The sequence below is a fragment of the Hypomesus transpacificus genome, unplaced genomic scaffold (genome assembly GCF_021917145.1).
Source record: "Hypomesus transpacificus isolate Combined female unplaced genomic scaffold, fHypTra1 scaffold_55, whole genome shotgun sequence".
Lineage (NCBI taxonomy): Eukaryota > Metazoa > Chordata > Actinopteri > Osmeriformes > Osmeridae > Hypomesus > Hypomesus transpacificus.
The window spans coordinates 358936-372267 of NW_025814032.1; the positions used below are offsets into that span (position 1 = coordinate 358936).

General features: G+C 43.2%; 1 protein-coding gene across 4 annotated transcripts in view; it reads right to left on the bottom strand.

The window, feature by feature from the left end:
- The window catches only part of pi4kaa (phosphatidylinositol 4-kinase, catalytic, alpha a), a 227268-nt gene that overhangs the window by 193399 nt on the left and 20537 nt on the right, over positions 1-13332 (bottom strand). For all 4 annotated transcript variants that reach the window (XM_047017382.1, XM_047017383.1, XM_047017384.1 and 1 more), the window contains exons 6-7: positions 4736-4998; positions 4499-4565 (exon numbers count right to left, since the gene is read on the bottom strand). In XM_047017382.1, the coding sequence (XP_046873338.1) occupies positions 4499-4565; positions 4736-4998 (330 nt within the window). The remainder of the gene's footprint in view (positions 1-4498; positions 4566-4735; positions 4999-13332) is intronic.

The window sequence follows — 13332 nt, forward strand, 5'->3', positions numbered from 1 at the left end:
CTAACCCTATTACTAAAACTTCCTAAATTACAGATAACAATAAATAGTACACTATACTAACCCTAAATGCACATAAAACCTGTTTCAACCCTATAACCTATTCTAACCTAAGTGGAGTACAGTACAATAGTGCAAATTTGGAGATCAGTGACTGTCAATGATCAGACAGGAGCCTGGTGGCGAGGTACAGTGACGTACAGTAGTGCAATATTACTGATAGTGCAACCAGTAGCTGAAAGTGACAGTGTATAAGTGACTAGTGTGCAGTAAATCAATGTCCATATCACTGTCCTCGGACAAGTAAGTCAACTAACACTATATCATTTTGTTGCTTTACTGTATAGCCTATGGTTACCTAGCTTGTCATCCTTAGGATGTGGCTTTAACATTACCTCTGCAGCTAACAGCTAACAGCCCAGTTATTGTTCCTAATGTAAAGGTAGATAGCACAGAATGTGTGTGAATACACACACTGTAACGTGAGTGTTGTACCCTTTGTTGTTTGGATAACCGTTCTGCTGTTGGTGTTATGGTGCGCGCGATATCCGCCTCTCCCCTACTCATTAGAATTTAAAGCTACAGATACAGAAATGGCACGTCCTGAGGAAAGCTCATTGTGGGACTGCTCGTAGTGGCTGTAATTCTGCACCAAGGCAGAATTTCGGGAAAGAGACTTCAGATACAGTATTAGGGGACCACTTACGTCTATAAAAGCATCCAAAACAGCATGTCATGGGACCTTTAAGGCGTTAAAGGGTCTCAAATCTTTGAAGCTGAATATCTGGACAAGAGCTTTCCAGGTTTACCAACATTCAGATACGCGTATCTTCTTCAACTACTTTCTGATTTCAATGTATGACACATCATTTGAAAGCTTACAATCTGCACGTTCACAATCTGTAAAAAAGAGAAAAAGGACCTGGGCCGACAACATCCCCTTTTTATCAGACCATGTCACATATTGTAGGGCTGGACTAAACAGATTGTTTTGGGCCATAGCTGTGCATGACTGTTGCTATGAGAGATTGCTTGACATAGAGGAGCTGTCAAGAAGTCAATCAAAACATGATCAGCCATGTCTACACAGTCTTGAGAAAAAGTCTAAACAGAAAAACTTGCTGGTTTTGAACTAGATTTTCAATCTGGCAGCTGCCACCCCAATAAACAATACTGCCACCCCAAGTTTTTGTTTATTTATACATTTAGCAGACGCTTTTATCCAAAGTGACTTACAAGACAGAGCTTTACAAAAGTGCATAGGTCACCGATCACAACAACGAGATAGCCCCAAACATTGCGGGTAGCCAAAACATGAACCATATATTGTGAAAAAAACTGTCCCAAAGGGAAGAACCATAAGAGCATGTAGTGAAACAAGTTATAATTAAACAACATGAACCTCAATCTTCCCATGGAAAAATATTATTTGTACATTACAGAACATTTCAATAAATAATATTAATGTTACTGTTTAATTTAAACTACAATATTCTAGCCTAATCATTCACCATAGGGAGTACTGTTCCCCCCTCCTCTGGGTTTGATTCACCTCCAGGAGGCCTCCCAACAACTTCCTTCTGCCACCCCATTGCCACCCCGAATGAAAATCTCTAGATACGCCCCTGGCTTAACTTTGATATCGTATGTACATTTTTACTATTTCAAACCAAGTTTCTTGAGGCTTTAAGGTCGGACCGGCACTAATGATTGGACGGCATTCAAACCGAATGCAATGATGGAACGGGCTACTTGTCTGTCTGTCTTCCTACCTCCTGGCACTAGTCAGGCAGCGCGTCCATGTGTTTTTCAGGGTTCCCACGCTTGCCTTGAAAAATAATTCCATGCCCCTGATTTTCCAGGTACCATATTAAGTGATGATCTATAGGCCCCTGAAGCTTTCCGCCCCCATTTGCGCCCCCCTGCCCTCACACACACAACCCCCTAGGACACCTGACTACTTACTTGATTTAAAAGATGTGCCAGTCATTGATTATGTCTTATTAGGTGTGCTCAAGCCTTCGGCGAGAGCACAACCTTTGTTCTCTCTTAATGTTCTTTTTGCCCCCCTAAGGATCAGTCAATATTTGTACTATATAGACATTGTGGTGTCAAAAGCTTCGTCTTGGTAGAGATTGAGTTGCTTGTATTTTTATATACATTCCGTTGCACGGTGCCTTGTGTCAACAAAGGGTACTGAGTGCCAATGTCACAACGTCATTTTTCAAAAATGTCTCACCCAATGTCTCACAAATGTTCCTATTTAGTAGTAGGGGCATATCATTTTTTTAAAGAAAAAAACGAAAAATCACAAAATAGCTAAAAGTAGATATAACAATGAATGTACAAAATGTTTCAAGACTAGACTGGTCATGTCAACTAGTATAGACGTAATGTCACAGCCTAATGTGAAAATGTATTTGTAGTTAGCTAGCATTGCAAGCTAGCCAACCCTAGCTAGTTAGTTAGCAAGCTGAATGTTAGCTGAATGCTAGCTAGCAAGTTGCAGCTAGCTAGTTAGCAAGATAGCAGTGGTTACTACATAACGCTGATAAACCCAGGTTTACCACAGTTAAACACAGCTACTTAAGATTTAGGATAAACTTGCACAAGTTTCAATGTAGGTGTCAAGGCTCCCGTGTTGGCCGGGAAATGCATGTATTTGACCCTTCTATTGAGATCGCCATTAACTTTATTATCGGTTATTATTCCCTACATCCACCAATCCGAAACTATACTTTTAAAGTTCATATCACCAGGTTGCCTGCATCAAATTCCATCATCCAATATACCAGATAGGATGCCAAGAGCATGCTCTACAACATGGGATCATCCATTTATATCTACAGTAAAAAGCTGTTCACATGTAAAGGGGTTTTATAAACTCATCTTAATTCTGTGCTCAATAGTTTCATTTTATTACTATTTTACACATTATCCAATAAAAATTTCCAGGACGACTGATTCAATTTCCATGTAAGTGTTCACTTTTGCTCAGTTTCCATTACTTTTCCAAACCTGGAAAATGAAAAAATAAATTCCATGTTTTCCAGGTACCGTGGGAACCCTGGTTTTTGAAGAGTGGCTTTGAAGAGAGGGGTGTGATATTTTGGCTTTCAATCTCAAACAAAAATTGCTAGGTTCGCAAAACTTACCTACCCTGCCTTTAAAGGGGTCATTGATTGCGAAACCGATTTTACCTTGTCATGGTCGAATAACGACAGTTCGGCGGGTTAAAGGGACAAACAGTGAACCTCAAAGTCCATTGACACCTCTTTCCTATGCAAATCTCACAATCAAAACATTTAGCTTTAAAACGGTAGGTTTTGAAAAAGCCACCGAACTGACGTCAGTTCGGTGGCTCCACCTTTTTTGGCTCTGGTCTGTACCTTTGTCACGCCCCAACATTTTCTACAAGCTGCTCTGTGTACTTCCACGGAATTACAAAGAAGAACGTTTTTCAAGGATATTGAAAATGGACTACGGTCGTAAATGCAGTGTTCCAGCCTGTACAGGGAATGCTGACACTTTTCACAGTCTTCCCAAGGAACCAAACACTCGACGGGCTGTGAGGTTTGTCTATGAGAGAATCCCTGTGCAGTTTGACCCTCAATTACACATTTGCTCAAACCACTCACCAAGGACAGTTTTGAAAAACTGGGACAATGTAAAGCAGGATTTGCTATGAAGCTGTTGCTGAAAAGAGGTGCTGTTCCGACCGTATGTTCATCACAGCCGCAAGCTGTAGTTTGATGTTGTCGCTAACAGTTATTAGCATTGCTAACGTATCCTGCCTGTATCTAGTATTAGTAGAATGTGTGATGATTTAGTTTATTGGCAATGGGGCTAAAGTTATTTCATGTACCTGTGTTTCATTCAAATAAATAACCTGTGTTGACATGTAAATCTACAATTCAAGATGCATGTTTGTCCGGATCTATTTTTCAGCAACATAGGTAGAGCTAACTGAAGCTGAGTTGAATCAAGATAGTTTGTTTGCTCTGTAGTGCTAACGTTACCCACCTAAGTCGATCCCGTTTGCTTCAACAACAGAAGTGGAAACAACAAATGTAATCATTTCAAATGATATCTAGTCAAGCTGTTGAAAACAGCGTTGTGTAGACACAATACATTTATTTGTATGTTTTTATTTCAAGTCTCCACATTCGTTGTTTCAGTGAGTGCTGTTGGCCATGTTGCGTCTTTGCTCTGCAGCTTCACTCGTTGTAAACCAACCAATCAGCGCGCAGCTCATCTATATATTCATGAGCATACCATAAAAGGATTAAACCTAGCATTTTTCCCCAGGAAAATTTCACTGAATGCATCAGGGGGCATAGAACAGCACCCGGGCTATTTTCAGCCCAACCAATGTTACATACCCTATTCGGAGACCTTAAAGAACAGTGTGAAATACCCAAAAAGCCAGTCAATCCCCCCTTTACATAAACATTTTCTGTTGATGTTAATAACTTGCAACTTTTGGACTATTTAGTCCTACCTTCAAAGTACTGTGCTGATGAGTCTGCTGGAGAGCTTGGAGCCAGTCCTGCCCTCTCTGGACTAGCCTACGAACAAAATACAAAAAAACATCACCCACAAGAATGTTTCAGAAATGAGACATTCTTGGCTTTTGTGTTGTTGGGCAATGTGTATAGTGAGATACTGTAGTACAATCCCTTGTTTGCAAGAAGTGATGATATCCCTTAACAGTGGAAAGTGACAATAGTAGTATTACCTGTTGAGACATGCTGGATACTGAAGAGCTTTTGCGATGGAGGGTGTCTGCCAGACACACGGTGAGCAGGGAACTTGGCAGGATAGAGCGGAAGTCATTGAAGGAGCGTCGGCGCAACAAGTCAACATCTTCACTGCTGGACAAAGGAGGGGCAACCGGCCGTGGGAACAACTTGGACAGTAGAGGTTCTTCAGTGTTGCTATAGCGACCGAATGCCCTGGTAACACCCAAGAGGCTGGGAACGGTGTACCTGCATAGGTATTCTAGGAGAAGGAAGGTCGGTGGAGAGGGTTATGATGCTTGTAAATATTTATTTACAGCACTAGTCTAATGAAACATTAAAATCACAAGAGGATGTGTCTTCTCATAAATATACAATGGTTGTGCACAATAGTATTTTTGAGAAATATCACACCCCCTGAGTGGCCTAGATAGATTTTTCTAAATGTTTGGGAAGAGAAGTGAATACAATTTTAGTATGTGTTTACAATTGATTTTATTGAGCACCAAGAAAGAAGCAAAAAAATTGCTTGCTGGCCAATTTGTCCCATTATCTGGCTACTAGCATTATTAAATAAGGACCATTTTCCTGAAGAACATACAAATTCTAAAGGAACTTGTAATGGAAAGTATTTTTCGGCTTGAGGTCTATCGGGGCTCAGGTAGGTTATGTCCTCGGCCATTATGTTTGCTTCTTCTACCTGTGCTGACATGGGTTCCTTTGCAATAAAAACATACAGAACAGATCGCTGTCTTGCCCATGCCCCATGACATGATGAGCACTTGGACTTGGCCTCCACTTATATGGCTGCCCACTGCTCCTGGCTGTCCTGGAAGTATGGACACCAGGATGGGTGAAAGCAGAGGACGCATTTCTTTGGTTGACACTGGAACGCGTGCGTGTGTCACATGTTGACAATTAAAGATTACTAATCTAACCCATAGATACAAGGTGCTAATCCATAGCGACAGAACAAACACTCTAGTAACTAGGGCTGTCCCCACTCAGTCGACTTGTCGATTTTCTGGTCGATATGCTCTTGGTCGACAAAGATTTATTTTAGTCAAGCTGCCGTAAGGCAGTGAGAGATCTGATTCCCGCTTGTGTCATAATTGCTGAATTAACGAAATGTTCTAAAGAAATTGTAGATTATGTTATTTAAGACAAATTAAGCAACTTAAAAAATATATAATAAAATATATAAGAAAGGTGTCATTGTTTTCCCTTTCGTTAATCTGCGCTTTGGTTTGGTATTTTGCACACGGCACGAGCACAATTGGCTGCAGACCTACAAACTCTGCCATAGCCTACTTTGTCGGTGTTATTAGTCAAAATGGCAAATAAATCTGTGGTATGGCAGCATTTCATAAAAGTAGATTTACATCTAAAAAGTACCGGGTGACTCGAAAAATTTTGAATGCAATCTCTGCTAACAACGGTTTATTTTTCATAGTTCAACGTCGAATATGATGTAGCCTACCACCTGAAAAACTTAAGTTGGCCTAGCCCTACTTCGCTCATGCTAACGCGCTGGGTTGAAAAATGATTATGCCTATTATAAGAATCACATCCAAATCGAATTACATTATCTTCTCCGGCCAAGACAACAAAATCTTTCTCTGTTGCACCGTTCCCCACTCAGCTTCTAAGTAAGTTTGCATGCTGCAAGTTTTCAGGCAGTGATAAGCGCGCTCTGATGATTTGCATGTTAAACAAACAATATTTTTTATTTGTAGTACATTGTAAGAGATATTAAATACCATCGGCATTCGGTTACAACAGGACTGGTGATACGAGTCTTATTATTAGTAGGCTATTAGCGGCTGAATCTGTGTGTGTATGTCCAGCAGCCATTGAGTCAGATCGCGAAAATGTTTGTAAAAATCTTTTTGTCTTGGTCGACCAAAAGAAAATCTTAGTCGGGGACAGCTTTACTCGTAACCAAAAGTCAGCCTCTCTGGCAAAATTGACTTCTTGCTAGGTACAGTAACAGTCAAAGGTTTGGACACAATAGCAGCCCAATTTGCAAATGTGTATTAAACTGGAACCTTTCAGTTAATATTTGCTATCAAAGGGGCTTTGTTACTGTTTTTTTATGTTCTATTTCATAACACTAGAAGCACAGAGCCGGTGTTCCATACTTATAGCGTGGTCAACTGACCCGAGTCATCAGATAGGGGCATTGTTACTGACACATAATGAGTGCTACATGGCGCTTCTTGCACAGAGCCAAGGCTTGATTGGGAAATGTACTTGTCTTCGTCAAAAAGTCATTAATTTCCGTGTTGTTAGTCTGTGACTATTTCATTTGAATGTTTGTTGTCTAACCCTTCAATAATTCAGCAGAACTAAAAATGGCATTGCCTATAGGATGTCACACACTTGTGCATGTTAGACTGCAGTTAGTCTATAAATGCGGTACCCGACCTTATCAACATTTTATAGCCGGCTGCATGATCGTGTCACTGTCCTCAGTCAAAAGTATAAACACACAGGCATCGTAAACATTTGATAGTATGATAGATCCAGTTGGGGAAACATGTTTAGTTCTTCATTTTTTGTCATGACACGGACCAAGTGTTGCAAAAATGAGAGTCAAGTGTGATTATTTTGGAAATTCTAAGCTATAGGCTTACTTGATGGGCGATGCCATGGATATATGGCATGTGTACCGAGTAGTTTTGTGGGTTGCATAGTTTAGTACTCTACAAGCCTAATCCTGGAACGCTAGGGTTAGTTCTCATCTTTCTTCACCTATACATTTGATCTACTTCTCTGTTTGAGACCAAATTAAATATGGCACTTTGCTGATTTATTGCTTTCCCAAACAAGCTCACTTTTGTTGAGATCCAAGATGGCGACGCTGATGGCTGCCTCGGTCTATTGGTATGCCCTGTTCTGTCTTGTTTTGTCTGTTAATTCAGTGTTCTGCCAAGAGACGAACTTCTAAACATCAGGGAAAGTACTCCTGTGGATTTATTTCCCACTTTTCTGCTCCCAGCGGCAGAATTAGTGGGCATTCTAGTCAAAGCTAGGCTTTGCTCAAGCAGTGAATCGCCGTAGAAGGGCCGTAGCAGGGGCCCAACGCATGCTCCCCGACCAGATTTTGAGTGTGGAGCGAGCAAATCCGGATTCTTTGATTATCGTACTCAGCGACTTCAACAAAGGTCATCTCAGCCAAAAACTCCCCATAGTTCAAGTTCAAGTTCAAGTCTTTTATTTGTCAGGTGCACAGAGCAACACAAGGTTAGACTGGGCACTGAAATTCTTAAGACAAGACAACGCAAGCACTTGGCATAACATAACATATAAGTACACAGAACAAATTTACATCTATGCTGAGCTTAGATAAGTGAACTTCCTAAATATACAGATAGCAATAAAAAAACGACTATACTAACCCTAACACTAAAACTTCCTAAATTACAGATAACAATAAATAGTACGCTATACTAACCCTAATACACAAAAAAAAAAAAAAAAAAAAAAAAAAAAAAAAACTGTTACAACCCTATAAACTAATCTAACCTAAATGGAGTACAGTGCAGTAGTGCAAATTTACAGATCAGTGACTTTGTCAATGACCAAACAGGAGCCTGGTGGCGAGGTACAGTAGTGCAATGTTACTGAAAGAGCAACCAGTAGCTGAAAGTGACAGTGTATAAGTGACTAGTGTGCAGTAAAAATGTCCATATCAGTGTTCATTGAGAAGCCTGATGACCCTTGGGTAGAAACTGTTGTCCAGTCTGCGTGTGCGCGACCGGATGCTGCGGTAACGCCTGCCAGAAGGCAACGGGGTAAAGAGACTGAAGGATGGGTGGGAACAGTCTCTTAGAATCCTGCTGGCTTTCCTAAGGCAACGTGTGTGGTAGGTGTCCTGTAGGGCTGGGAGCTTCCTGCCGATGATGAACTCAGCAGAACGGACCACACTTCGTAGGGCCTTGCGGTCCCGGTCTGTGCAGCTCCCATACCACACTGTGATACAACCAGTCAGAATGCTTTCTATAGTGCATCTGTAAAAGTTAGTAAGGATGACTGAGTCCATACCAAACTTCTTCAGTCTCCTCAGGAAGAAGAGGCGCTTACGGGCCGTTTTGACCACCTTGTCCGTGTGAACAGACCAGGTGAGGTCATTGCTGATGTTCACCCCGAGGAACTTGAAGCAGCTGACCTTCTCCACTTCCGATCCATTGATGAATAGGGGTGCATGCTCCTCCTCCTGCCGCCTCCTAAAGTCCACAATCATCTCCTTGGTCTTGCTGATGTTAAGAGAGAGGTTGTTGTCCTGACACCATGATGTCAGGGTGTCAACCTCCTCTCTGTAGGCTGACTCGTCACTGTCAGAGATGAGGCCCACGATGGTTGTGTCGTCAGCAAACTTAACGAGGAGGTTGGAGCTGTGCGTAGCCGCACAGTCGTGGGTGAACAAGGAGAACAGGAGAGGGCTGAGCACACAGCCCTGGGGGGTGCCTGTGTTGGTGATCAGTACAGATGAAGTGCGGTCACCGATTCTCACCACCTGTGGCCTCCCCGTCAGGAAGTGGAAGATCCACTTGCAGAGGGAGGTGCTTAGTCCCAGGTCCACAAGCTTGGAGACCAGTCTGGAGGGGATGATGGTGTTGAATGCAGAGCTGTAGTCAATGAACAGCATCCTCACATATGTATTCCCCTTGTCCAGGTGGGAGAGAGCGGTGTGCATGGTCAGAGCGATGGCATCGTCTGTAGACCTATTGGACCGGTATGCAAACTGCATAGGGTCCAGTGTGGGGGGCAGCGAGGAGCAGATGAATGATTTGACTAGCCGCTCGAAGCACTTCATGATGATAGAGGTCAGTGCTATTGGGCGATAGTCATTCAGACATGTGACCTTGGTGTTCTTGGGCACAGGGATGATGGTGGTCCTCTTGAAGCAGGTGGGGAGTACAGACAGGTTAAGGGAGAGGTTGAAGATGTCACTGAAGACCCCTGCCAGCTGGTCAGCGCAGCCCCTAAGGGCCCTACCTGATATGCCGTCTGGGCCAGGTGCCTTGCGAGGGTTGATCTTCTTAAAGCATAGCCTCACCTCAGCTACAGTTAGTGTAGGCACACCACTGGCTTGGCCTTCAGGTAGCTCCACTGCAGGGGGTTCACTGTCCCTCTCAAAGCGAGCGTAGAAGGAGTTCAGCTCGTCTGGCAGTAGGACAGAAGACTGGGTCTCATTGTAGCCTCTCCCTTTGTATTCTGTAATGGCTTTAAGTCCACTCCACATGCGCCTGGGGTCAGAGCCATGGTAGCTGGACTCCACCTTGGTCCTGTAGGCCCTTTTCGCTGCTTTGATGGCCTTCAGAAGGTCGTATCTGGCCTTCCTGTACTCATCAGGGTCCCCAGAATTAAAGGCGACAGTACGGGCTCTCAGCTTGGCCCGGACCGCGGCATCAACCCAGGGCTTCTGATTTGGGAAAGACCGGACAACCTTCTTGGGGACAACGTCATCAATGCAGTGCTGGATGTAGCTGGAGACAGTGTCTGAGTATTCGTTAATGTCCCCATCTGCTGCGTCCCTGAACATCAGCCAGTCAGTGGTGTCAAAGCAGTCCTGGAGGGTCGCCACACACTCATCACTCCATAGGTGAACTGACCTCTCAACCGGTCTGACCTGTTTGAGCTTTTGTTCATATGCGGGGAGAAGAAGAATGGAGGTGTGATCAGCCTTCCCAAAGGCAGGGCGGGGGAGGGGTTTGTAACTGCCCTTGAATGTTGTATAACAATGGTCAAGGATCTGGTCTCCACGTGTGAAGAAGTCAATGTGCTGATAGTATTTGGGCAGGACTTTCTTCATGTTAGCTCTGTTGAAATCACCAACAACAATGAAGGCTGCCTCTGGGTGCACATTTTCCAGACCATTGATAATCCCATACAGTTCATCCAAAGCAGCGGCCTTGTCTACCTGGGGGGGGGATGTAGACTGCACTCATGACGACCGCAGTGAATTCCCGAGGTAGATAGAAGGGTCTGATTTTTACAGTTAGCAGCTCAAGGACCGGAGAGCAGTGAGATGCTAATACCGCTACATCCGTAGCCCAGAGAGAGTTAACCATAACACAGACCCCTCCGCCCCTGCACTTCCCTGAGTCAGCTGTTCTGTCCTGGCGGTATATGGTGAATCCCGACGGGGTAACCGCTGCGTCGGAGATCTCCGGAGACAGCCAGGTCTCAACGAACGCCAGTACACAGCAGTTCCTGATGTCCCGTTGGAATTTGACACGAGCGTTAAGTTCATCCATTTTGTTGTCGATGGACTGAACGTTAGCTAGTAAGATGGTTGGAAGAGCAGGTTTGAAGCATCGTTTCCGAGTTCGAACAAGGACTCCAGCACGCCGGCCACGTTTCTTCTTTCTCCGTCTAGCGGGTAAACAGAACGGCGAAACAGCAAAGGGCCAGCTGCAGTCCGAGCTCGCACTCCGAGAAGTGGAATTAAAGTTCGTAAAATGATCCTTGCCAAGTGACAACTTAATGTCCAGAAGTGTCTGCCGGTCGTACTGAATAAACGACAATATAACATTGACAAAACAAGTAACGAACACTAAAAAGACTAACAAAAAGCTGGGTTTTTGCGGAGCTCTTGTCGACGCAGCCATCGCGTAGGCGCGCCGGAAGTAGACAGACTTTTGCTTAGACTGTTGCTCTTGTTGGTTAGTGGTAGCTGATTTAAACTGTTGTATTATATTTAATCCTATTTTTATTGCTTTCCTACAGGTACACTTGCACTTAGAGATTCATGTTATGTAATTTTTAACTTGTTAAACTACATGCTCTTATGGTTTCTTCCCTTTAGCACTTATTTTTGGTTGTTCACAATGTGTACTTCTGTTTTTGGCTACCTGCAATGCTTTGGGGCTATCTTGTTGTTATTATCAGTGACCTATGCACTTTGTAAAGCTCTCTCTTGGAAGTCGCTTTGGATAAAAGCGTCTGCTAAATGAATACATGTAAATGTAATGTCATGTAAACAGCCCCAGAAAATATTTAGGAATTTCATAAAAATGTGGGTGTTTTATTTAACTTGTGTACATCTGTGGTGTTCCCGGTCAAAAATGACCGGTCATTCAAAAAATGGGTAAGACAAAGATTTTTTTAATAGAATTTTGTTCAGGCACACACCCATATAACAAATGGACACACTTGACACTTGACCTTGGGTCTGGAACCTCCCAGACCCAATATGCACGTGTGTTTGAGTACACATATGCACACACATACATACACACACAGAATATGATCCAGACGAAGAGACAACCGATGTTGAACAATCTAGTGATGAGGAATAGGGACCTGCTGAGGTTGTTGTGACATTCTTGTCCAAGAATAGGAGTTTGTGGTTTGTTCTTCATCACCACTTGAGTGGAGAAGTCAACTGTCGACTGATAATGACATAAGGATGACCCCAGGGCCAACCAGATATGCCATCTCCCGGACTGGAAGAAGATAGACCAGACCAACATCCGAGCGTACATATTCAAAATAATCCATATATTATGCTTCTTTCACTCAAAAACGAGTCGCATACAATTGTGTCAATGAGGCCTACAGGCCATAAATGGCAAACAGAAGTTTAAAACTTGTAATGTTTGCAAGAACTTAAGTTGCTAAAAAGATGTAACACAACACTAGTTGATGATATATGTATTATTATGGAATTATAGTCAGCTATAATGGGGCGGTCACTTTTGACCGGGAACACAAAAGTAGTGAACAATAAACAAACACAACAGGAGGGTTAAAGTGACAACATATATGCCAATGGCTATAACCACCAAACAAATCGTTCGCCATAATATCACTCACTTCTAAAGAACCACTAGCGATAACATAAGAAAGGAAAATGTAAGCAGCCAAGGCACAGGCATGACGTTAGGCTTAGTAGACAGTTAGCATAGCAAGCAACATGAAAAAAAACGAACTGCTGTCCTCTTTAACTCACGTCTAGTCAAAAACTCAGTTTGTATGGTTGACAGCTCACATTGGATCTCGTCGACTAAAGTCTGTGCTGTGGTATGGCTGTGGAAATCTCTGTATCCACCCTGCCCCTTGTTCGGCTGTGGACAGCTAAACGAAGACCAGCTCTTGAGCCTCTTGGGGAGAGAATAGTCGTTTCTTGCCTTTATCAAGCGTGACAAACAGCTTAGCTGGGTAGTGCAGAGTAGGTTTGAGGTCAAGGTTGTAGAGGTCCTTCATGACATCTCGGTATTCAGAACACTGATTCAAAACATCCGGACTGTGATCTTCAAAAATGTGAATTGGATCGCCACGATACTAGAGTTTACCTCTCATTTTGCGGAATTCACGTATCAGCCGATTGCGAACTTGTGAAAGCAAATAACAACTGATCTGGGTTTATCCTCGGGTTTTGGCTTATCGGTGAGGGCACGAAGAGCACGGTCTAAATCTGGTGTCTTGGCTACTGGTGGAGTTGTTCCCCCCCAACAACTCCACCAGTAGCCCAGCAAAGAATTCTGTGGGACGTGAGCCCTCGACTGACTCAGGTAGGCCAATGATACGAATGTTATTCCTTCTTCTATACTGATGGGAAGTTCGCATAATTTTACTGATTCGGGGG